The sequence below is a fragment of the Piliocolobus tephrosceles genome, chromosome 3 (assembly GCF_002776525.5).
Source record: "Piliocolobus tephrosceles isolate RC106 chromosome 3, ASM277652v3, whole genome shotgun sequence".
Lineage (NCBI taxonomy): Eukaryota > Metazoa > Chordata > Mammalia > Primates > Cercopithecidae > Piliocolobus > Piliocolobus tephrosceles.
Genome location: NC_045436.1, coordinates 38,948,946 through 38,973,945, shown reverse-complemented (window position 1 = coordinate 38,973,945; position 25,000 = coordinate 38,948,946). Strand labels below are relative to the sequence as shown.

At 34.8% G+C, this 25,000-nt stretch overlaps 1 protein-coding gene across 2 annotated transcripts in view; it reads right to left on the bottom strand.

Moving 5' to 3' along the window:
• The window catches only part of LRBA (LPS responsive beige-like anchor protein), a 767,265-nt gene that overhangs the window by 640,064 nt on the left and 102,201 nt on the right, over positions 1-25,000 (bottom strand). For both annotated transcript variants that reach the window (XM_023227472.2, XM_023227477.2), the window contains 4 exons: positions 23,773-23,941; positions 21,447-21,526; positions 20,103-20,165; positions 17,505-17,602 (listed from right to left, as the gene is read on the bottom strand). In XM_023227472.2, the coding sequence (XP_023083240.1) occupies positions 17,505-17,602; positions 20,103-20,165; positions 21,447-21,526; positions 23,773-23,941 (410 nt within the window). The remainder of the gene's footprint in view (positions 1-17,504; positions 17,603-20,102; positions 20,166-21,446; positions 21,527-23,772; positions 23,942-25,000) is intronic.

The following is a 25,000-nucleotide window of genomic DNA, read 5'->3' as shown; positions in this document are numbered from 1 at the left end:
ACTCATTTTACAAAGCCGGCATTACCCTGATACCAAAACCCAGCAAAGACACAACGAAAAAGAAAACTACAGGCCAATATCCCTGATGAACATAGCTGCAAAAGTCCCCAACAAAATACTAGCAAACCAAATCCAGCAACACATCAAAAAGTTAATTCACCATGAGCTAACTTTTTAATTACTAGGAATGAAGTAAGCTTCATTCCTGGTATGCAAGGTTGGTTCAACATACACAAATGAATAATATGATTCATTACAAACAGAATTAAAAAACAAAACCATAGCTTTATCCCAATAGATGTGGAAAAAAACTTTCAATAAAATCCAGCATCTCTTCATCACAAAAATCCTCAAGAAACCAGGCATAGAAGGAACATACCTCAAAGTAATGAGAGCCATCTAAGGTAAACCCACAGCTAACATCATATTAAACAGACAAAAACATGAAGCATTCCCTTTAAGAATCTGAGCAAGAAAAGGGTGTCCACTCTTACCACTCCTATTCAACATAGCACTGGAAGTCCTTCCCAGAGCAATCAGACAAGAAAAGAAAACAAAAGGCATCCAAATAGAACAAAAAAATTCATACTCTCTCTCTTCATGATGATATAATTCTACACCTTGAAAACCCTAAAGACTCCTCCAAAAGGCTCCTGTGACTGATTAAATGATTTCATTACAGTTTCGGATACAAAATTGATATACAAAAATCAGTAGCATTTCCAAACAACAATAACAACCTTCAAGCTCATATCCAAATCAGGAAAGCAATTCCTTTTACAATATCCATGCTCAAGGACTGGAAGAATCAATATTATTTAAATGGTCATACTGCCCAAAGCAATCCACAGATTCCATACTATTCCTACAAAACTATGAATGTGATTTTTCATAGAACCAGAAAAAAACTATACTAAAATACATACGGAACCAAAAAAAAAGCCCAAATAGGCAAAGCAATCCTAAACAAAAAGAACAAAGCTGGAGGCATCACAATACCCAACTTCAAACTACACTGTAAGGCTACCGTGACCAAAACAATATGGTACTGGTATAAAAACAGACACATATGCCAATGGAACAAAATAGAGGACCCAGAAACAAAGCCACATACCTACAGCCATCTGATCTTTGACAAAGTAGAGAAAAATAAGCAATGGGGAAAGGACTCCCTATTCAATAAATGGTGACGGAATAACGGTTAGCCATATGCGGAAGAATGAAACTGGACCCTTACCTTTCACCATACAAAAATTAACTCTGACACCTGTATCCTAACACTTCGGGAGGCCAAGGTGGATGCATTACATGAGCCCAGAAATTTGAGACCAGCCTGGGCAACATGGTGAAACTCCATTTCTACAAAAAACACAAAAATCATCCAGGCATGGTGGGACATGCCTGTAGTCCCAGCTATCTGGGAGGCCATGGTAGGAAGATCGCTTGAGACACAGGGGCAGAGGCTGCAGTGAGCTGTGTTCGTGCCACTGCACTCCAACCTGGGCAACAGAGCAAGACCCTGTCTCCAAAAAAAAAATCCTTTTAGCTCAAGATGGATTAAAGGTTTAAATGTAAGCCATCGAATTAGAAGAATCCTAGAAGAAAACCTAGAAAACACCATTATGTACATTGGCCTTGGGAAAAAATTTATCACTAAGGCCTCAAGAGCAATTGCAATACAAACAAAAATTGACAAGTGCGACCCTATTAAACTAAGTAATTAGGTACAAAGAAACTGTCAACAGAGTAAACACACAATCTACAGAATGGGAAAATATTGACAAACTATGCATTCGACAAAGGTCTAATATCCAGAATCTATAAGGAACTTAAACAACTGTACAAGCTAAAAACAATCCCATTAAAAAATGGGAAACACCACAAACAGACACTTCTTAAAAGACGACATACAAGCGGGCAACAAATATATGAAAAAATGCTTAATTAACATCATTAATCATCAGCAAAATGCAAATCAAAACCACAATGAGATACCATCTCACACCAGTCAGAATAGCTATTACTAAAAAGTCAAAAAACATCTGATTCTGGCAAAGCTGCAGAGAAAAGGTTATACTTACACACTGTTGGTGGGAATGTAAGTTAGTTCAGCCTCTGTGGAAAGCAGCTTGGAGATTTCTGAAAAAACTTTGAACTACCATTCAACGCAGCAATTCTACTACTGGGTATATATCCAAAATAAAACAAATCATTCTACCAACAGACACATGCACTCGTATATATATTACAGCACTAATCACAACAGCAAAGACATGAAATCAACCTAGGTTTCTATCAATGGTAGATTGGATAGAGAAAATGTAATACATATACACCATGGAATACTACATAGCCATAAAAATAAACCAAAAGCATGTCTTTTACAGAAACATGGATGCAGCTGGAGGTCATTATCCTAAGTGAATTAATGCAGGAACAAAAAGCCAAGTATCACATCTTCTCAGTTATAAGTAGTACCTAAATAATGGGTACTCATAGACATAAAAATGGCAATAATAGACAATGAGAACTACAAGAAGAAGGAGGGAAGGAAGGAAGAAAGGTTGAAAAACTAATTTTTGGGTGTTGTACTCAGTACTCGGGCAACAGGATCAACCATACCTCAAACCTCAGCATCACACACTATACCCATGTAACAAACCTGCTCCTGAACCCCCTGAATCTAAGATAAAGGTGGAAATTTTTAAAATAAATACATAATAAATAAAAATAAACCATAACACACTAAGATATTTTAACATATCAAAAAACTATGCTTGCTATAGCTTAACTCACAAATATCTGTGGTTAAAAATCACAATAGGGCTGGGCATGGTGGCTCACACCTGTATACCACCACTTTGGGAGGCTGAGGTGGGCGGATCACCTGAGGTCAGGAGTTCGAGACCAGCCAGACCAACATGGCAAAACCCTGTCTCTACCAAAAATACAAAATTAGTTAGGCTTGGTGGTACACGCCTGTAATCCCAGCTACTCTGGAGGCTGAGGCAGGAGACTCGCTTGACCCAGGAGACAGAAGTTGCACTGAGCTGAGATCGCGCCATTGCACTGTAGCCTGGGCAACAAGAGCAAAACTCTGTCTCAAAAGAATAAAAAATAAAACACACATACACACAAAAATTTCTTAAAAAGATAAACTCTAGACATTGTCTACCTATTTTCAAATAATGTTTTATTAGGATTAATAACATAAGAAGATCAAAAGAACCTGAAATTATTCTATAAACCTAATAGTTATCCTACAAAAAATTTTTAAATTTTGAACACTTCTAACCAAAGCACAATCAAAGTAGTTATCTGCTAAACATCAGCAGTAAATTTTGTAAAAGTTAAATGGGCCTATTTTGCTTTTTGACCATAGTTTCTTTCTTATGTTACGCACAAAAAAATACTTTACACATTTAAGAGAGGAAAAATCCTGTAGTGCTTCAATGAAATTTATATATTTATCTAATCATAGAACAATGTATAAACACATGTACACTTCTCTATTTGGAAATAAAGAAAAGTATAAGGAAGAGAGCAAAAATAATCCACGAAAAACAATATTCAAATTTGGAAATATTTTCACGCAATCTATTTTACTATGGTTATATGTTTAAAGAAATAGATATGGACATTTTTGAACTGAAATATACTATGGCATGTACAGTATATTTTCAATGCAGAAAATATAATCCAGGCAACAGAAACACCCAAAAACATAATCTGAATAGTAACATTATTTCACTCTGCTCACAGATATTAAAAATGTGATAACAGCTCATTAAACTAGACTCAAATATTAAAAATGTGTAACAATTTAAGCAGGGGATATGATGAGACTGACACTGAGTCGGAAAACACAGTCACTTCTAAGGAAGGATACGTCTTCCAAGCTGTTGACCTAGTTCAATATCAGAGCTAATGTTTAAATGATTTCATGGTAGAGAAAAATTTATATTAAATAACAATGTGAAAATTTATGTCATTTGATGGAAATTAAATTGTCACTCAAATTTGGAAATACTACTGATGACTATGACACAGTTTGGCATGCCTATATTATCTGGCACCAGTAAAGACTATCCTCCCTCCAATTTTCTCCATTTGAGACTGTGCTTATACCCCCATTTAACTTCCAGTTAACATGATACCTTTACTAAATTCACCTCTGTTCTTTTCTTGGTGGCCTTCAAAAATTATGGTGCTAGGCCGGGAGCAGTGGGTCACGCATATAATCCCAGCACTTTGGGAGGCCGAGGTGGGCAGATCACCTGAGGTCCGGAGATCAAGACCAGCCTGGGCAACATGGTGAAACCCTGTATCTACTAAAAATACAAAAATTAGCCAGGCATGGTGGTGGGCACCTATTATACCAGCTACTCAGGAGGCTGAGGCAGGGGAATCACTTGAACCTGGGAGGCGGAGGTTGAAGTGAGCCGAGATTGCACCACTGCACTTCAGCCTGGGCAAAAAAGTGAGACGCTGTTTCAAAAAACAAAAAGTTATGGTACTATATACTAAGTACCAACGTAATCATAAACAGGTACTCAAATTTTGTATCAATGTCCAGTTTGAATTTTCTCTCTCTCCCCGACCTTCTGCCATCTCTTTTTAAATCATCAAAAACAAAAATCCATAATTTAAAAAATGTAAATACTGAATTTTTGGACCCAAAGAATACTTTCAAAGAACTCCAATTAGATTGAAGGGAACTATCCATCATTCAAAAATTATTTTTAAACTACATAACTAATATAAACATTTAATAAATATTTCTACCCAGTTTTTTTAAGTAACTGAACTGAATTTAAATGGAACTAAATCTTCACATTTCTATATATTAATCCAAATTAGAAATTTTTTATTTCTTCACAGTAATAAATAAAAGACTGAGAAAGTAGCAAAAATTAAAACATACTGTAAAAGCAAAATAGGGGGAATAATGATGCCAACATGGAAGTCAGCATTTTCCCTCCATAAAAAAAGACAGGAATAAAAACAAAAAAAAATTTTCACTGACAAGTATTTATTCTGAGAAATTGCTAGAAATTCAGGTAAGAATATCAGGAGTCAATGGCCTTGCTGATGAGACTATTCCTGTCATTACCACCCCAGTTTAGTTGGTAAGAACTGTAGTTTTACCTTTTGGGGGCTGGCAGTAAAAAGTAGCACTGTTGCTTTCAGACAGGGCAAACCTATTCAGTGTAAGAAATGAAAACTGCAATTCTCCAGCTAAAAGTGGCAGACTTGGTTACGAATCAATGGGAGAAACCAGCAGCTTTGCTAGATCAGAGATGCAGTCACATTCAGAGTGAACAGCAGACCGGTTAGATATTGTAGTAGGCAGATATTTAAAAAGAGAGAACCATAGAAAGATTGAGATAAGTACTCCACACAGACCTAGCTGATTGAGAAAGTACCTATATCCAGGAGACACCTGGGTCACTAACTGAAAAAGGAAAGGCAAAAGAGACTAGTTAAGTAGCCACAACTTTGAATGCAATCCCTAAAAATACACAGATCAACACAGTGAACCGAATGGCTGAAGGAATTTTATCAGAACCTGTAGCTAAATCATTGATTGAACTCTAAGATATATAGAAACATGGAAAACCCTAAGAGCGCTATGGAAAGAAAAAAGGAAAAAGTAAAAATACTGGACAGAGAAAAGTCAGAGCTGTAAACCATGGAGAAAACACAATCTGCAAATTAAATGAGGCAAATTACTTAAAACAAAACAAAAACCAACAACCACAGAAAAACAAAAAAAGTCCAGAGTTGCCCAGTTTTCAACAAAAATTACTATATATGCAAAAAAACAAAAAAGAGTGTAACCCATAATCAGTAAAAGAGCAATAATCAAAAATAACTGGTACGGTCTAAATGTTAGATTCAGCAAATAGTTTTAAGGACTTGTAATAAATTATATTCAATAAATGAAAAAAGGGTATGCTCAAATAATTGAATGAAACAGATTAACAATGAGTTCTCAATAAACTATAAAAAGACCAAACGGAAATTCTAGAGATTAAAAAGTATAATTTAAAAATCAAGGAATTCACTATAGGCATTCAATAGGAGACTCAGATGGCAAATGAAGAATCTGTGAATGCAAAGATAAATCAATATAAATTATACAGTCTAAAAAATAGAGAAAAAAATAGGAAAACAAATTATTCAACCTTTAGACACTGTAGGACAATACACTGTTCTAACATAGGTGTAACAAGAATACCAAAGAAAAAAAAAAAGGCATGGAAAAGAAACATCTGAATAAATAGGAATAAAATCTTCCAAAATTTAATGAAGAAACATTTACTTACAGATTCAAACTCAATAAACCACTGAAGTGAAAGTAACAAAGTGAGTCACAACTAGGCCGGGCACAGTGGCTCATGCCTGTAATCCCGGCACTTTGGGAGGCCAAGGTGGGCGGATCATTTGAGGTCAGGCATTCAAGACAAGTCTGACCCACACAGTGAAACCCCATCTATACTAAAAATACAAAAACTGGCTGAGCACAGTGGTACATGCCCGTAGTCCCAGCTACCTGGGAGGCTGAGGCATGAGAATCGCCTGAACCTGGGAGATGGAGGCTGTAGTGAGCCAAGACCATGCCACTGAACTCCATCCTGGGCAACAGAGTGAGACTCCGTTTCAAAAAAAAAAAAAAAAAAGTGAATCACAACTAAACAAACCACAGTTAAACTGCTGAAATCCAAAGACAATGAAAAAAACCTTAAAAGCATCAAGAGAAAAATGACTGATGACATACAGAGCAACAATAATGCAATTCATTGCTGTCATCTCATCAGAAACAATGGAGCCCACAGGTCAGTGAGATGACAGTCAAGTGCTAACAGAAAGAAAACTATAATTTAAATTTTTATATCCAAGATAAGTATCCTCTAAAAATGGAAGCAAATAAAAGTATTCCGAGATGAACAAAGACTGAGAAAATTCATTGCTAGCAGACATGCCTTATAAGAAATAATAAAGCCCACAAAGATGAAAGAATATACTGTAAAACCACTAATAAACGATAACCTTTAAGAAAAAAACTAAAATCAACAGGGGAATTTTGATCCAACCAAAAGAAGTCAGCCCAATAAAGCCTCTCTGTCCCAAATATTAATAAAATTTTAGGGAAAAAAATACAAAAATCAACTTCCCAAGTACTCTGAAGACTAAACAAAAGCAGGTGCATTGTGAAGGGTAGTTAAAACTTGGAGAATTACTCATATGGATACAAGAATCATTGTTTCCTTTCTCTCTTCTTCTCTCTTCTGAATCTGCCCCTGTTTCAGGGCTGGATGTCAGAAGCTCAGGTGGCAAAATTTCTAAGAAAAACTATGCTTCCAGTTACAGAAATCTAGAAATTAGGCCCCAGAGAGGAGAAGTGTGGGGAAGAGTCCTAAATAGCAGAGAGTAAGAGAAAAGGGTTCTCTAAATCTGTGTAAAAATCTGCGATAACCCTAAATTCATCCCAGAGATGCATGGGTGTGGGACAAACCCAAACCAGAATAGCCACCTTTCTAAATTTAATTACCATCCAATTACCAGCCTAATTCCTGAATGAAGCATATGCATGTGAGGAAAATACAAGGCAAACTAGTCTGTCTCCCTGGATCGAAGGCAAAAAGAGAAAAAAATGAAAGAAAATCCAAAGCAGGGTAAGAGAGGTTTGAAAAATGAACGGACATTAGAACCACCATGCACAGAGAAGAGGTGGAACTTGCAGCCCGACCCTTACCAGGTTGTCTATTTGCTAAACAACAACAAAATACCTGTTAGAGGATTATAACATGGCCCAGAGTTATGTTCTAATGTAACCAGGACCCACAATGTTCAGGACACATTAATATGCAACATACAAAGAGCCATGAAAATGTGATTGTTGCTCACAGGAAAACACAAACAATGGATGTCAATGAGATGAACAAAACCTTGGACTTACCACACAACGACTTTAAAGGAGATACTATAATTATGCTTTAGAAAATAAAGGTTTAACAAAGTCTAAATGAATTGAAAGAGTTCTCCAAAAAGAAATAATAAATGTTTGAGGTGATAGAGGTGCTAACTACCTTGATGTGAATATTATACATTATATGCATGTATTAATATATCACAATATTGCACATAACATGTACATTTACTGTCAACTTAAAATATTAAAGAAAATAGAGTTCTCATCCAAAAATGAAAAGCATAAAAATGAACCATATGGAAATTTTAGACTTGAAATGCATACTATCTGAAAAAAAATACGCATGAGATGGGTTCAATATCAAAATTTAAAACACAAAGAAAAAGTCCATAAATTTGAAGATCAAGTTTATTATACATATCAAGTTTCTATGTACAAACTACAACCTGAAAAAAAAAAAAAAAAGACGGAAACAAACTAAACAGATGCTTAAGTAGTTGCCTAACTCTATCAGAAGATCTAATATTTATTTCTTTGGAGACCCAAAGAGAAGAACTGGCTGGGCGCGGTGGCTCACAGGCCGGGCGCGGTGGCTCAAGCCTGTAATCCCAGCACTTTGCGGGGCCGAGACACGCAGATCACGAGGTCAGGAGATCGAGACCATCCTGGTTAACATGGTGAAACCCTGTCTCTACTAAAAATACAAAAAATACAAAAAATTAGCTGGGCGTGTTGGCGAGCTCCTGTAGTCCCAGCTAACGGAAGGCTGAGACAGGAGAATGGCATGAACCCGGGAGGAGGAGCTTGCAGTGAGCCGAGATCATGCCACTGCACTCCAGCCTGGGGGACAGAGCACGACTCCTTCTCAAAAAACAAAAAACAAACAAACAAAAAACTTTCATAGAAACATCAAAAATAACGTTTGACCATATATCTGGTCATCATGACCCAGTTAGGTTGACACATAAAACTAACCACCACGTGGCCTGTATCAGTAAGAAATTCAATTAAATACAAAAACATAGATATGTTACCAAGTAAAAAGATGGAAAAAATAGATATACCATACAAACACAAAGCAAAAAAAGCTGGATTAAATATCAAACAGGTAAATTCCAGATCAAGAAATATTTCTAGGGATAAAAAAGAAAATTACACAATTATGAAAGCATTGATTCACCAAGAAGACATAATAATCATAAATATGAATGTATGTAATAACAGTTTTAAAATTCATGAAGCAAGAAATGACAGAACTACAAAGAAAGAAAAATAGAAAAAACCATAATACTACTCAGACATTTCAATAACTGTATTTCAGTAGGAGACAGAACAAGTAAACAATACATTAGTAATGGTATAGAAGATCTGAAGAGCATTATCAACCAACCTAATTGACATTTATAGAACACTCCATCCAACAATGTCAGAAAACACATACTTTTCCAATGCACATGAAACCTTTACCCAGATAGACTACATTCTGCACCATAAAACAAGGCTTAATAAACATAGAAGGATTCATGTCATACAAAGAATGCTTGCTGGCCACAACAGAATTAAACTAAAAATCAAAACAAAAAGATCTCTGCAACATACTTCTAAATAACACATGCAAACAAAAAATCAGAAAGGAAAATAAAAAGTATTCTGAATAGAATTAAATGAGATGAGAATAAAAGTATGTAGAAAAAAATGTATATCGCTAAATGTCTATATCCAAAAAGAAGAAAGATCTCAAAACAGCAACAATCAACACATTTGATGAACCTACAGCCAGGCTAATGACTAGGATAAACAGAAAGAAATTTTCAATATGAGAAATGAAAGAGGGAACATCACTACAGGTTCTACAGATATTTAAATGAAAATAAGGAAACAACTTTGTATCAATAAATTTTCCAGTTTAGATGAAACAGACAATTCCTTGCAAGATACATTAAATATACTTTATTAAGGCTCATTGAAGAAGAAATGGATCACCTAAATAAACTTGTATCTGTTAAGGAAATTGAATTTACACCTAATAACATCTCCAGGCACCAAAAAAAAAAAAAAAAAAAAAAAATCACACCTAGATAACTTCACTGGTAAATTCTAGCAAACATTGAAAAAAAAATAATAACAATTCTATGTAAACTCTTCCAGAAAACTGACGAGTAGAGATCATTCTGTGAGGCCATTGTTTACTCTGACATGAAAACCAGATAAAGACAATTACAAGAACAGTAAACTACACACCAATAGTCCTCATGATCACAGATATAAAATTCTTTTAAATTCTTTAGCAAATTGAATTCAACAATATATAAAAACAGTAATATGTAATTACTAAATAATTTTATTCCAGGAAGTGGTTTAATATTTAAAAGTCAGTCAATGAAATATACCATGTTAACAACTGAAAAACAGTAAAAGTATGATATCTCACTAGATGCAAACAAAGCACTTGACAAAAATCCAACATTCATTCCCAATTTAAAGGGAAAAAAAAATCCAGCATCCTGAGAGAAGGAAATTTCCTCAATCTTACAAAGGACATCTGCAAAAAAAACCTACAAGTTCAGTCTGGTATTGAAGAAGAAAAAAAAATTGTTTTAACCTACAAGTAATATCATAAATAATGGTAAGAGACTGACCACTGTTCCCCTAAAGTCAGGAACAAGGTAACGTTGCCCATTTCACCACTTATCTATTCAATATTGTACTGGGGTTTCTAGCCATTGTAGTCAGGCCTGAAAAAGAAATTTAAAACAACCAGATCAGAAGAAAAGAAATAAAACTGATTTGCAGACAAAATGTCTACACAGAAAATCATAATTAATCACTTGAGGTCTGGAGTTCGAAAGCAACCTGGCCAACATGGTGAAACCCCATCTCTACTAAAAATACAAAAATTAGCCAGGCATGGTGGTGGGTGCCTGAAATCCCAGCTACCGGAGAAGCTGAGGCAGGAGAATTGCTTGAACACAAGAGGCGGAGGTAGCAGTGAGCCCAGATGGAGCCACTACACTCCAGTGTGGGTGACAGAGCAAGAGACCATTTCAAAAAAAAAAAGAAAATTAAATCATAATAAATGAATTTGCAAATAAAGCTACTGAACTTTAGCAAGATTGAAGTAAACAAGATCAAATATAAAATCAATTTACAAATGGTAGCAAGGAATGAAAAATTTTATATTAAAAAATATCATTTACAATACCATCAGAAAATATGAAATACTCAAGGATAAATCTGTCAAAAGACATGTAAAATGCGTACACTGAAAACTACTAAACACTACTCAAAAAAATTAAAGAAGATTTAAATAGAGAGACACTACATTCATGCTCCAGAATCAATATTATTAAGATGTTATTTCTCCCCCAACTAAACTACAGATTCAACATAGTCCCAATGAAAATCCCAGCAGGCTTTCCAGTAGAAACTGAAAAGCCAATTCTAAAATTCATATGCTAATACAAATAACAAAAACAACTGTGGAAAAAAAAGGACAAAGTTGGAGGACTCCTATTATCTCACCTTAAAACTACAGTAATCAAGATAGTGTGAGTTTGGCATCAAGATAAACAAATAAGTCAATAGAAAAATAAAGTAAACAGAAAATAGACCCACATATATATGGCTGATTAATCTTTAACTAAAGTACAAAGGTAACTCGATAAAGAAAAGATAATCTTTTCAACACATGATGCTGGAAGAATTGGACATTCATATGTTTAAAAAAAAAGAAAGAAAAAGAAAGAACCTTGATCCATGCCTCTCGTCATATACAAAAATTAACTCAAAATGGTTCATTCATTAAAATGTAAAACCTAGCCAGGCGTGGTGGCTCATGCCTGTAATCCCAGCACTTTGGGAGTCCGAGATAGGCAGATCACTTTAGGTCAGAAGTTCAAGACCAGCCTGGCCAACATGGTGAAACCCCAGCTCTATTAAAAATACAAAAATTAGCCAGGCATGGTAGCACACACCTGTAATTCTAGCTACTAAGGAGGCTGAGGCACGAGAATTGTTTGAACCCAGGAGGTGGAGGTTGCAGTGAGCCAAGATTGTGCCATTGCACTCCAGCCTGGGCAACAGAGTAAGACTCCATCTCAAAAAAAATAATAATAAAATAATAATAATAATTTATACATGTATATATATATGTGAAACCCAAAACTATAAAACTTCTAGGAGAAAATATCTGTGAACTAGGGTTGTGTGAAAACTTCTTAGATATGACACCAATATGATCAACCGTAAGAGAAAACTGGGCTTAATTAAAATTAAGAATTACTACTCTTTGAAAGACCCTACAATAGTACCAAAAGACAAGCCACAGACTGGGAGAAAATATTTGCAATGCACATATCAGATAAAGTACTTGTATCCAGAATATATAAAGAACTCTATTAAGATTTAATATTATTAAATAGGACACAAAAAGCAATTTAAAAACTAACTAAGAGACTTGAACTTTTCATCAAAGAAACATATACAGATGGCAAATAAGCACATGAGATGATGACTTGGACATAATTCATCATGAGGGAGATGCAAATTAAAACCAGAATTAGATACTACCACATACCTATTAGAATGGCTGAAGTTTAAGACTGACCAAACCAAAACTTGGTGAGATTATGGGTCAAACAGAATTCTTATACACTGATGGTGGGAATACATAATACTACAATCACCTTGAAAAACAGTTTGACTGTTACTTAAAAAATTAAATATATACCTACAATATGACCCAGCCACTACATTCCTAAGTACATACTCAAGATAAATAAAAAAGCACATGTCCATACAAATACTTGTACATGAATATTCACAGCAAGCTTGTTTTCAAGTGCCAAAAACTGGAAACAAATATCCAACAATAGTGAATGGCTAAATATTGTGATACATGCATATAATGAAATAATATCCAACAATAAAAGGAAATAAAACAATATGGGTGAATCTGAAAATAATTTATCCTGAGGGAAGTCAGACAAATAAGAATGCATACTGCATAATTCCATTTATATAAAATTCTAGAAAATCCAAATTAATCTATAGTAACAACAAACAGATCAGTGCTAGCCTAGGGATCAGTATAAGGGAGGGATTACAAAGAGGCATAAGAAATTTTGGGCCCGGGCGCGGTGGCTCAAGCCTGTAATCCCAGCACTTTGGGAGGCCGAGACGGGTGGATCACGAGGTCAGGAGATCGAGACCATCCTGGCTAATATGGTGAAACTCCGTCTCTAATAGAAAATACAAAAAACTAGCCAGGCGACGAGTCGGGCGCCTGTAGTCCCAGCTACTCGGGAGGCTGAGACAGGAGAATGGCGTAAACCCGGGAGGCGGAGCTTGCAGTGAGCTGAGATCCGGCCACTGCACTCCAGCCTGGCCCGCAGAGCAAGACTCCGTCTCAAAAAAAAAAAAAAAAAAAGAAATTTTGGTAATGACAAATTTGTCGTTATCTTGTTTGTTGTGATGGTTTCAGAGATTTAGATATATGTCAAAACTTTCTATGTGCAGTTCACTGTATGTCAATTATGCCACAATAAAGCTACTAAAAAATGATACTGGCAAAACTTAGTGAAATCTACATCAAGTCAAATATTTTGAAGTAATAAATGGTTTCAAGTAAATGTTAAGGTAATAAATTATACTTTCAAAATTAAAAGAAACAAATCTATCACAAACTCCTATATAGCTAAAAAGATGCATTTTGTTTACATCTGTATTGCATGAAAAAAAAAAATGCATTCTGCTATAGTTTTACCTAACCCTGAAATTAAACATAAGATAGAAAGGAGATTTAAACCATTAAAGGAAAAAAAAAAAAAATTTGGAATAATTTAGCACAGGAGTTAAAAAACTGCTGTGTAAAGCATCAAACAGTATATTCTAGAACAGCGGTCCCCAGTCTCTGGGCAAGAGACCTGTACTGGTCTGTGGACTGTTAGGAACCAGGCCACACAGCAGGCGGTGCACACTAGGCCAGCAAGCATTACTGCGTGAGCTCCACCTCCTATCATATCAGCTGTGGCATTAGATTCTCATAGGAGTAGAACCCTATTGTAAACTGTGCATACAAGGTATCTAGGGTTGCATGTTCCCTATGAGAATCAAATGATAAATGTAATAAACTGGAATCATCCTGAAACCACCCCCCACCCCAGTTTGTGGAAAAACTATCTTCCACAAAACCAGTCCCTGGTGCCAAAAAGGCTGAGGACCGCTATTTTAGAATTTATGGGCCACATCATCTCTGTTACAACTCTTTGACTCTGTTGTTATAGCAGGAAAGTAACCATAGGCAATATTTAAAAGAATGAGAGTGGCTGTGGTTATAGCAGGAAAGTAACCATAGGCAGTATTTAAAAGAATGAAAGTGGCAGTGCCACAACAAAATGTTATTTATGAAGACAAACCATTATAGAAGAGTCAGCCAAAGAAAGCAATAAAAATAAAACAGAAAAAATAAAAATAAATATGATCAAGAGCAATAATGGAAGGGCAGCCATAAGCAGGAAGAAGATCTTATCTACTACTACTGTACTAGAAGGAAGCAAACAAGAACGTGCTCTAAAATACACCTTTGGGGAAAAAAGATGGAAGTTGAAATAACTCCCTCCTAATAGCTCTAATTAAGTAGATGAGGCTGCTAACAGCTCACCTGTTACAACTGCTAACAGGAAGAGTTGTAAAAATTTTGAATTGTATCTGAAGGAATAAATAAAAGAAAAGTCTAACAATGATAGAAGTGTAGATCATGAATTTATAATAGTTTCAACACACAACACTGCATGACTTTTCCCGACTAGCCAAGGTTTAGCTTAGAGTGTGCCTACCTAGACTAATCTAGGATCAGAATTCTCAAAAGCAAATCTAACAGGACAAGGGCAGATGGAAGTTTTTGTTAGAAACCACTTCCAGCAAATAACGAGGCCAAGAAGGAAGTAAACAATGGCAGATGTAGTATGACACACTAGGATAAAAAAAAAGCAAGATCACAGGACAGAAGGTAACTATGAGGCTGAAGAGCATTGGAAAGGGCAATATTAGAAAAACAGGAGATAGATGATTTTGATTAAAGACTAAGATTGGAATTTTAAATTTATGATGTAGAAACATTCCAGTGATAAAAAGGTCTAGGTTTTTAAAATAGGAATGGATAAATTACGAAGAATGGCAGTAAGTGTAGCAAAGTTAAGGAATTAAAAAAAGTACAAAATGTGAATGCTAAGATGAGTTAGTCACAAGGACAATGAAGTTATTCACACCTAGTGAAACTGAGATAAGGCTGTGTACCAAAAATTCACACACGAAGACCACAAGTATAAATTATAGACTTTCCTTGCCCAGACTTTCAACAGAATAATTCTTCTTACTAGTTTTTAAATGTCTATGATACTATCTTGAAATTATTTTTTAAATAAAAAGTAGTAAAATCCTATACACTAAATCACAAAATACACTAAAGCACATCCACACCAATGCTAAGAAAATAAGGTTATAAAATTAGATACTCTGGCACCAAAAAGAAAAAAATCTGCCCGGTCTTTACATAACCCTTAAATCTTTTTCTGAAATTCAGTTATTGAATAGGAAATGTGTACAAAAGAAACAAACAAGTATTTATAAGCCTCATTTGTTTTGTGTTAATATGGCTATCATACGACCTATCCATTACATTCCTAAGTATGGCATATACTCAAGATAAATGAAAACATATGTCCATACAAATACTTGTACATGAATGTTCACAGCAAGCTTGTTCAAAGTAATAATTATTAGACAGTGGTAAGGGAAAATAAAGAGTACTCTGATAGCAAAACTATAAATAAATGACAAACTGTAAATTTACATCTTATAATGCTTAACTTTATGTGTCAACTGGGCTAGGCCATGGTATCAAGATATTTGGTCAAATGTTTTTCTAGATGTTTCTTTGAAGGTATTTTTTGGATGAGATTAACCTTTAAATAAGCAGATTTTTTGTATGTGGACCTTATCCAGTTGAAAACCTGACAGAAAAAAGCCTGACTGCTTTGGACAAAGAGAAAATTCGTCAGCAGACTGCCTTTGGACTTGAACTGCAAGATCAACCCTTCCCTGGGTCTCCAGTCAGCCTGCCTATCCTACGGATTTTGGATTTGCCAGCCTCCACAATTGTGTAAAACAATTGTTTAAAATAAATCTCTCTCATGCGTGTGTGTGTGTGCACGCACACACACTATTGGTTCTGTTTTCCTGGAGAACTCTGAAAATAAACCCCTTAAATGTAATGAATAAAGTAACTTTTTATCTTGTAGAGAATGAGCATTAAAAGATACCAAATAAAGAATCTGTAACAGAAGATCAGTGTGCGTTTGAGCCTAGGAGTTCAAGACCAGCCTAGGCAACATGGTGAGACCTTGTCCACCTTGTCTCTACAAAAAAATTTTAAAAATAAGCTGGGCATGATGGTACATGCCTGTAATCCCAGCTACTCAGGAGACTGAGGAAGGAGGACCCCTTGAGCCCAGGAGGTCAAGGCTGCAGTGACCCGGGATCGTACCACTGCACTCCAGTCTGGGTGACAGAGTGAGAACTGTCTCAAAAACAAACAAACAAACAAAAATCCCTGTGGGAATTTACTATAACTCGATAATTAAATTAGTTTCTGTAGCTGATGATTAAGCAAACTAGTCGCTAAACTTTTGTCGCCCAGACACTTTTTCATTAAACAAAAGATTTTAAACTTCCTTATGTGTAAAATAGAAGTATTCTGTTTTTGTTGTTGATCACTGTTATGGACCAAATAATTGCATATACCCAAAATTCTTATGTTGAAACCCTATCAATAGTATTTGGAGATAGAGTCTCTAAGGAAATAATTAGGGTTAAATGCGGTCATAAGAGTGGGTCCCTAATCCAGTAGGAGTAATGTTGTTGTAAGAAGAGACACCAGAGAGCTCATTCATGCTCTCTTTCTCTCTCTGCTACATGAGAACACAGCAAGGAAGAGGATGTAGGCAACCCAAGAGGAGAGTCTTTACCAAATACCAACCCCACTGGCATCTTGATCCTGGACTTCCCACCTCCAGAACTGTGAGAAACAAATCTTTGTTGTGTAAGCCATCCAATCTATGGTATAATGGCAGCCTAAGCACACTAATACAATGCTGAGTCTGAAGTGGGAGGTGGTGGAAGTGATATTTTAAAGGAAAGATAGAGAGCTTGTCTTGGATTACAACTGAACACTATTTAATACTATTCTACAACCTAAAGATAATTCTGCTAAAGAAGTCAACAATACAGTAGCTCTATAATAGCATTCACCATACAAAATACTGGAATCATTTATCTGTCTTCACAAATTAAATAGTAACAAATAGTAACACAGCCTCTATAATTAAAGATTCACTGAAAAAAATGCATGATAATAAATGGGTCTTAAATCTTAACTCATTTCAAGCTATAAACTCATTTCATATGCAAGTTTCAATAATACTTTTCATACTTAAGAAGCTTTCAAATATTTCCAAACTAATCCCTTGTAATGAAATATATTAAAAACTCTTGATATATTAACTCTTACCGTAACCCGTTCCTTTGGTCAAAAGCAGGAATCATAGAGTTAGGGTGTTCTGACATTAATGCAACAAGCAGCTGTAGGACATCCATTAGATTGTCATCCTATAATCATTTTAGAAATTTTTTTAATGAGGAAAAAAACAACTTAGTTGAATACTGAACACTTCTGAAATAGAAATTTCAACATCAGAAATATAAGTAGACATTATCTGTGATAGTTATTTTTAACAAATTATGTTCTTTAAATGTACACATTCACCTCTATAACTCCAAATATACATAAAATAGCAAAACAACTTCTTGTTTTGTGCAGGGGGACAGAGTCTCACTCTCTCACTCAGGTTGGAGCTCACTGGTGTGATCTCAGCTCACTGTAACCTCTGCCTCCCAGGTTCAAGCAATTTTCATGCCTCAGCCACCCTAGTAGCTGAGACTACAGGTGTGCACCACCACATCTGGCTAATCTTTGTATTTCTGGTAGAGACAAGGTTTCACCATGTAGACCAGGCTGCTGTCGAACTCTTGGCCTTAAGTGATCTGCCCACCTCAGCCTCCCAAAGTGCTGGGATTACAGGTTGAGCCACTGTGCCTGACCTCAAAACAATTTCTTTGGTTTTTTTTGGTGGTGGTTGTTTTTTGAGACAGAGTCTCTCACTCTGTCACCTCCTGGGTTCACGCCATTCTCCTGCCTCAGCCTCCGGAGTAGCGGGGACTACAGGTGCCTGCTACCACGCCTGGCTAATTTTTTGTATTTTTAGTAGAGATGGGGTTTCAACATGTTAGCCAGGATGGTCTCAATCTCCTGACCTCATAATCCTCCCAACTCGGCCTCCCAAAGTCCTGGGATTACAGGCGTGAGCCACCGCACCCCGCTTCAAAACAATTTCTTAAAGAAATAAAATGCCTTTTATGTTATACTGAATCAAGATTTTGTAAAACATAACCTATAGAAACAGTATATCCAACATTATTGTTTTTTAAGGGAGGCTTATATATCAAGAAATTGTGGGGAAGGGTTATTCTTTATTACAGAAAAATATATTAGAGCTTCTAAAATGCTAATAAATGTTGCAAATCTGGTGGTAGTGGTAGGGGCAAGATATTATGTATCATTTCTTAAACTTATCTGACCTGGAATATTTTATTCACTGTGCCTCTCCAGAAACTAGTTCTAAAAGAACACTTTGTAGGAAATGATAACCAGATCATTTTCATATACAGTATTACCTATTGTCACTATAAAGATAAACAATAAATGTTTACTTCGTCAACATACCACTAATATGTGGTAGTATTTGATAACGTTTACAGAATAACAGCACAGGAACATACATGAGCTCTAGACCCCAAAAAAATCTTCATGAAAATCCTTCACTACCTTTGTTGCATACACCAATATGTATGCATATCATTAGAGCCAACTTGGACAATACTGACCCAAAAAGGAAAAGGCAAACAGCTAACAGAATTTAGTTAACTTGGTTGCCCTAACTCTAGTTTTCCTTCACTGCTTTGGAATTTTTGCTATGGAAGCTACTTATATACCTAATTTTCAATAAGTTAAACGGATGATCTAGAGCTAGGACACTGAATCTTTGAAAGTGTTATTTACAGGACCTGAAACTTTCCTAACAATAAGAAATCACTGTGACTTCCAGTTTATCTCATATAAAGTACTTTATTCAGTCCCTTAGGGTTAATAAAAACAAAATCACATATATAGATCACATGAAATTCACCTGAAAACTCTTCAAATATTATATTTGGTCAGAAAAATCTAAAAATTAATAGAATTGCCTATTCAAGAGGAAAAAATATAATCATTAATGATTTTGAGTCAAATATTACTCAATCACAAAATTTAAGACATTCTTTTATACTTGAATTAACAAAGAGATCCAATCATTCTCCCTTATTTAAAAATTAAAGAAGGCACTACTCCATACTAAAATATATTAATTCACAAGATATTAATTATAATATAGGAGTATAAATTATCATTTAAAATGCTATGATATATTCCATCAATTCCTAAGTTTTACTAATTATAGGTCAAAATCTAACTAAAAAGAGATGATTTAGTTAGATTGCAACTGACATATATTGCGTTTTCCTGGTACTAAAAAATAAAAAGAAAAACAGATATTTCAACCTATTTAATTTTCAACCTTCTTTTCAAACACATAATTTTAAATCCCATTATAAATGAGTTGTTTAATATTTGAACACGTAAAGTCAGTGGGAAGATTGTGTTACAAATTTTTGAAACCTAATCATTTTTAGTCATTTTCGTAATCTATTTTTTCATTTGTTACACTGGTTTCTGGAAATACACTGAAAGTATGCTTTGGTATACTTTATTATTAATTCAATGAAATCCAATGTTAGTACTTTTTAAAGCTTTTCATTATGATTCTCAAGATTCATCTTGTGGTAATAAAGAATATTTAAACAAAGATTGCTAGGGTTTAGTTCCTAAGTAGACACATTTATTCCCCATTACAGTTACATAATTATTGAAGATTTCTTTAAATTTTTACTTTTAAAAAAGTCTAATGTAGCTTCAAAAGTTAAAATTTCAAAATAAAAATTCAAATATTACCTCATGCATAGTCAGTAGGTAATTAAGAATGGCCTGTAATTCATCTTCCTTTACTCCAGAATCCTTCAAAAACATAATACAGGTATCTTATGTTTACATGCAAAAAAATGTTTAAAGAGAAATTATACACATAGATTTGTCAAGTTGGTCAGCTACTATAAATATAAAAATATAATGTAATAGAGAATCTAAATGTAAAACAAAAATTTGGGGAAGCACTAAATACATCAACGCTCCAGACCACGTAGAGGTCAAAAGAGATTTAACATCAGCTTCCTGTTTTCAACACCTTGTATAACATGATAGCCTACTTACTAAAGCTACAGAATCCTGAAGTCAGCAAAAATAATAAGTAATGATAAATTAAAAAGTAATATCCACACCTACTACGCCTCTAAATACAGAAGACATCTTTTTGACTGAAATTAAATGTGGAGAATAAAATGAACAGTTTCTGAAATTATCAAGTTAAAATGTCAAGTACCTAAAAATTAAATAGTAATTTCACTGGGGGGGGGGAACACTGCACTTCTAAATATGAGCTCATTATGAAAATTTTCAACCTGTTCTATGAGTATATTAATCACTAAAAAAGCCGCAATTTAAAAAAAAAAAAACAACACAAGAAGAAATTGGAAAATAAAAACAGTATGCATTGGGAACGAGCAACAAAACAAAGACAATTCAAAGGATACTGTTTTTTAATAAATGGAAATAAGGTATATGAATCGGAAAGGTATACTAAAAGTTAGGTTCACTTGCCATAATCTTACGTGACAACTAATAAAGCATTATAGAATCATATAGGAAAATACTGACAAAATATTGGTAACAACTACATTTATATATTGCTACCTTATAAAACCAAAATGCCTTTTTTAGAATGGCAAATTTTACTTTACCTGTAATAGAATGAAAAGGGACTAAATATGACCACTTCTAAAGGCTCATACACCTACCTGGTACATTTATACAGAAATACTATTTCTCAAAATCTGAATGTCTGGTACAAGGGAGCCTGCTAAAAATGAAACCTCCTTCAGGAGTATAGTGCCAAATACTAACAGAAACATAGTAAATATTTGCGGAATGAATGAACACACTTGAGCTACTAAAGAAATTTATATAACATAAAATACAACTACCAATCCCTAATTCCGCAACAATTTATATCCATATAGGCTCCAAAAAAGAACCAAAACAAACATGGAAACATCTTTCAAAGTATTTTCCAATGTGTAACCATAGTAACCAAGCAAAGAATAAACAAAACAAGATTGTATTTCATGTGAAATTATAAGCCACAATACACGGTATGCTACGGAATAAGGAATGTGAACTCACCTTCATCACTAATTGCTTAATGAACATCAACAAGAATGCTCGTAGAGAAAGTATTTCTTTTTTACTAGGTCGCGGTCCATCTTTTAAAAAATACACATACACAGTTAGTATTTAAAGGACCTCAAAGTTGTCAAAGTATAAAATTCTTATTCCCAAAAGTTGTTCCATTTGTTTGTAAGAAACATAAAGGTCAGTCTCCTACAGAATGACCTCTTTTATGCCTCCAGAAAGACAAGTGTTCAATCTTACACACACTGTATACACAATATTTCAAACATACAAACAGGTTATGTTGAAACTACAATGAAGAAGTTTGTACTTTGAATAGGTCAAAGAATGTCCAAAACATAAAAATGAGGTAACAAATAAAATTTGTATTCAATAATAATACACTTATTTTAAGACTCTGAGAGTATTAGTAAGGTAACAGAAGTTTACAAAGAAAAAAACAAAGGAAAATCTAAACTGTCAACATTATTATTATATATGAATTCAGTATGACAGAATTTTTCTACTGTTATCATTATATAAGCTAATACAAAAATCTCAAAAAGAATGCCTCACCACACGGTATCATTCATGAAGAAGGGAAATACTATGTTGACTGCCTCTGACATCTCCTTCTCTGCTTGGAAAAGTCCTTGGTCACACATGGCTCACATTAAATCAATTTTCATGTCTTTCTTGGAAACATATAATTTCCAAGTAGAAAGCTTTTGGAAACCAAACACTCATTGTTCTAAGATCCTAAGTTAGGAACCTGTTTGCTCATATATTTTATAATTTTCCCCCCACTAATCACTATTTACAGATAGTTCTTAGACCACCAAAGCATGGGACCACCATGACCTTGAACAGATCAATGAAAATAGGAAGAAAATTGTTTAAAATTTGTTCCATATGATTCCTAGACAAATAAAAAATAAGACTATAAGACTACAGTTAGAATAGGATCACAAAATTTGTCCAGTTCTCTCATTTGAAGAATGAGACTTTCCCAAGGTCACTAATCACTTACAAAAGGCAGGCAAGAATACAAAACTAGCACCTAGGACAGTACACGCATGATACACCTACGGCACCATGAAATAGTCATGAGAAAATTCTGACCCAGTTCTAGATCTGCCACAGCCTTGCCAGCTTAAAAAGTTCATAGCTTGCTAAATTACAGATACCAGATTCTCTGAGGCTAAACCAAGCTTATTTTGAAAGTGATATAAAAAGTAGTATGCCAATGTGAAAATCTTTGTAAATCACTAAACAACCAAAGCCTCTTACTACAATGAGAATGTATGTTATTGACTCCCCAGCATCTATTTCTTAATTTCAAGCAACAGCCCTTAATTTTTACCAAGTGACTGAAGTCACCTTCACTTTCAGACCATGTCTTTCAAGGTAGGGGATGCTTCCATTTCTAAGCAATCAGAGCAATTATAACCACAGAAATGGGCACATGATATAATCAAAATCAATGAGCAACAGAGAGACTAAAAGAGACTTTCGCTGGAAACACTTTATATAGGCAGATGCTCTTACACTGGATTTAAGTTGTTATGGATGTGAAAGTGGACCAGCTGCTTGCTACTACAAAGGGAGCGAGTATGTGAAAACAGTTATCACACAAGAACTGGTAAATGCAGTGAGACAAATTCAGTCCTATGGTCATACTCGGAATACCTGTATCAAGTTTTATCTGAAACTGCCAGTTTACACGAGCTGATTACCTCACTTTATGATGTAAGCCAATTCCAAGGAGACTGCTATAGTTACAAACAAAAGAGCCACTCTATGTCAAAAGTTTTATTTTGACCCCTTATATGAACTGCTGGTCATGTTGAATGAATATTACCCTTTCAGCAAGTTAGTCCTCATTTTGTAAGAAAATAATTACTAACATTTTGTAATTTCATTACATCTTTAACAGAAGCAGATAACTCCTACTTCTGTAAGAAACCCCCATATTCCCAAAACACCATTTTCAAGGAATCTCATTGTGACAATCCATCTCGTATCAATTACTAAAAACTAATTAAAAATTTCTTGGCATTTTCAGTGCCTTACAACAACCATCCTAGTCATATCAGCTCCCTAAAAAACTCACATCAGCACAAGTAGTATTCTTCCATACAAGTAGCAAGTTATTAAACTCTAGAAACCACAATTTAGGACACACTATTGACATTATCAACGAGATTAAAATAAAATTTTGCCATAATGGAATATAGAAAAGCTGCCCAAATATATGATCGTACTGGTTAAAACAAAAAGAAAAATTAAATCCTGATTTGTATTTGTGTAAACTAATATACAGACAGAAATTATATACCTAATCCTTTTGGGGTAATACCACTTCGATCCTGAGGATTCACTGCCCAGTAGTAGTACTTCAGCGTGTGCATGATGAGAAGCACTGTTCCAACTCTCCGAATGGTGTTATATATGTTGACTGTACCAATGAATTCCGTGGACAGATAAGTATAGAGCATCAATTGAACCTACAGAATAAAAATGAAGAACTTAGAGAACCCCACCAGCATTTTATCTGTTTCCAGTAACACTTTCAGGCTGTTTTATTTTCACCATGCTTCTTCCAAAAAGTAAAATGCTGAGCCTGATAATAATATTCATATTAGGTAACACATACCCATTGACACACAAGCACATGCACACACACTCCTTATAAAACCAAACCAGGTAATTTCTTCTTTTATAGCAGCATTATCAAATATGGAAACTTTTTGCTGCATTATTCCATGAAAATAACTTTGTGATTCCTATTTAGCAACCAGCAATCATTCCTAAGCATATGTAACCTCTTTATAATAGACTTACTACTTACGCTATCTATGCATAGTTGTTTGAAAAATCTAGAATTTCTTTCAAATATAACATTTGCAGAAAATCAGGAGCTGAAATGACTCAAAAGAAAAAGCACTAGTAACGCAAAAGGAAAACATAAATAGAACTAAACCAAAAGAAAACCATAGAAAAAGATATAGAGCTTAACTGAGGAGTATTAGAAAAACAGAATTCTATGACAGTAGCTCATTACAAGAAACATTCCAATCTAGCATTTTCATCATAACATTATAATCTCTCAACATGTGTATCATGTCCCCTAATTTGGAAAGGATTCTACTAATCTCATTGATAAGTAGTCTAAAAAATACATAAGAAGTTATATATTTTTATATTAACTTCAAAATATCACCTCTTCATATGTAAGAGAAAGAAATAATACAAGTGCTACCCCACCACTGCACATTTTATCGTAACAAAAAATTAGCCCACCCCGGTGGTTCACGTCTGTAATTTCAGCACGTTAGGAGGCTGAGGCGGGCAGACCACTTGAGGTCAGGAGTTTAAAAGCAGCCTGGCCAACATCGTGAAACTTCGTCTCTACCAAAAAATACAAAAATTAGCCAGGCATGGTGGTACACACCTGTAGTTCCAGGTACTCAGGAGACCGACGCAGGAGAATCTCTTAAACCCAGGAGGTAGAGACTGCAGTAACCCAAGATAGTGCCACTGCACTCCAGCCTGGGCGACAGAGT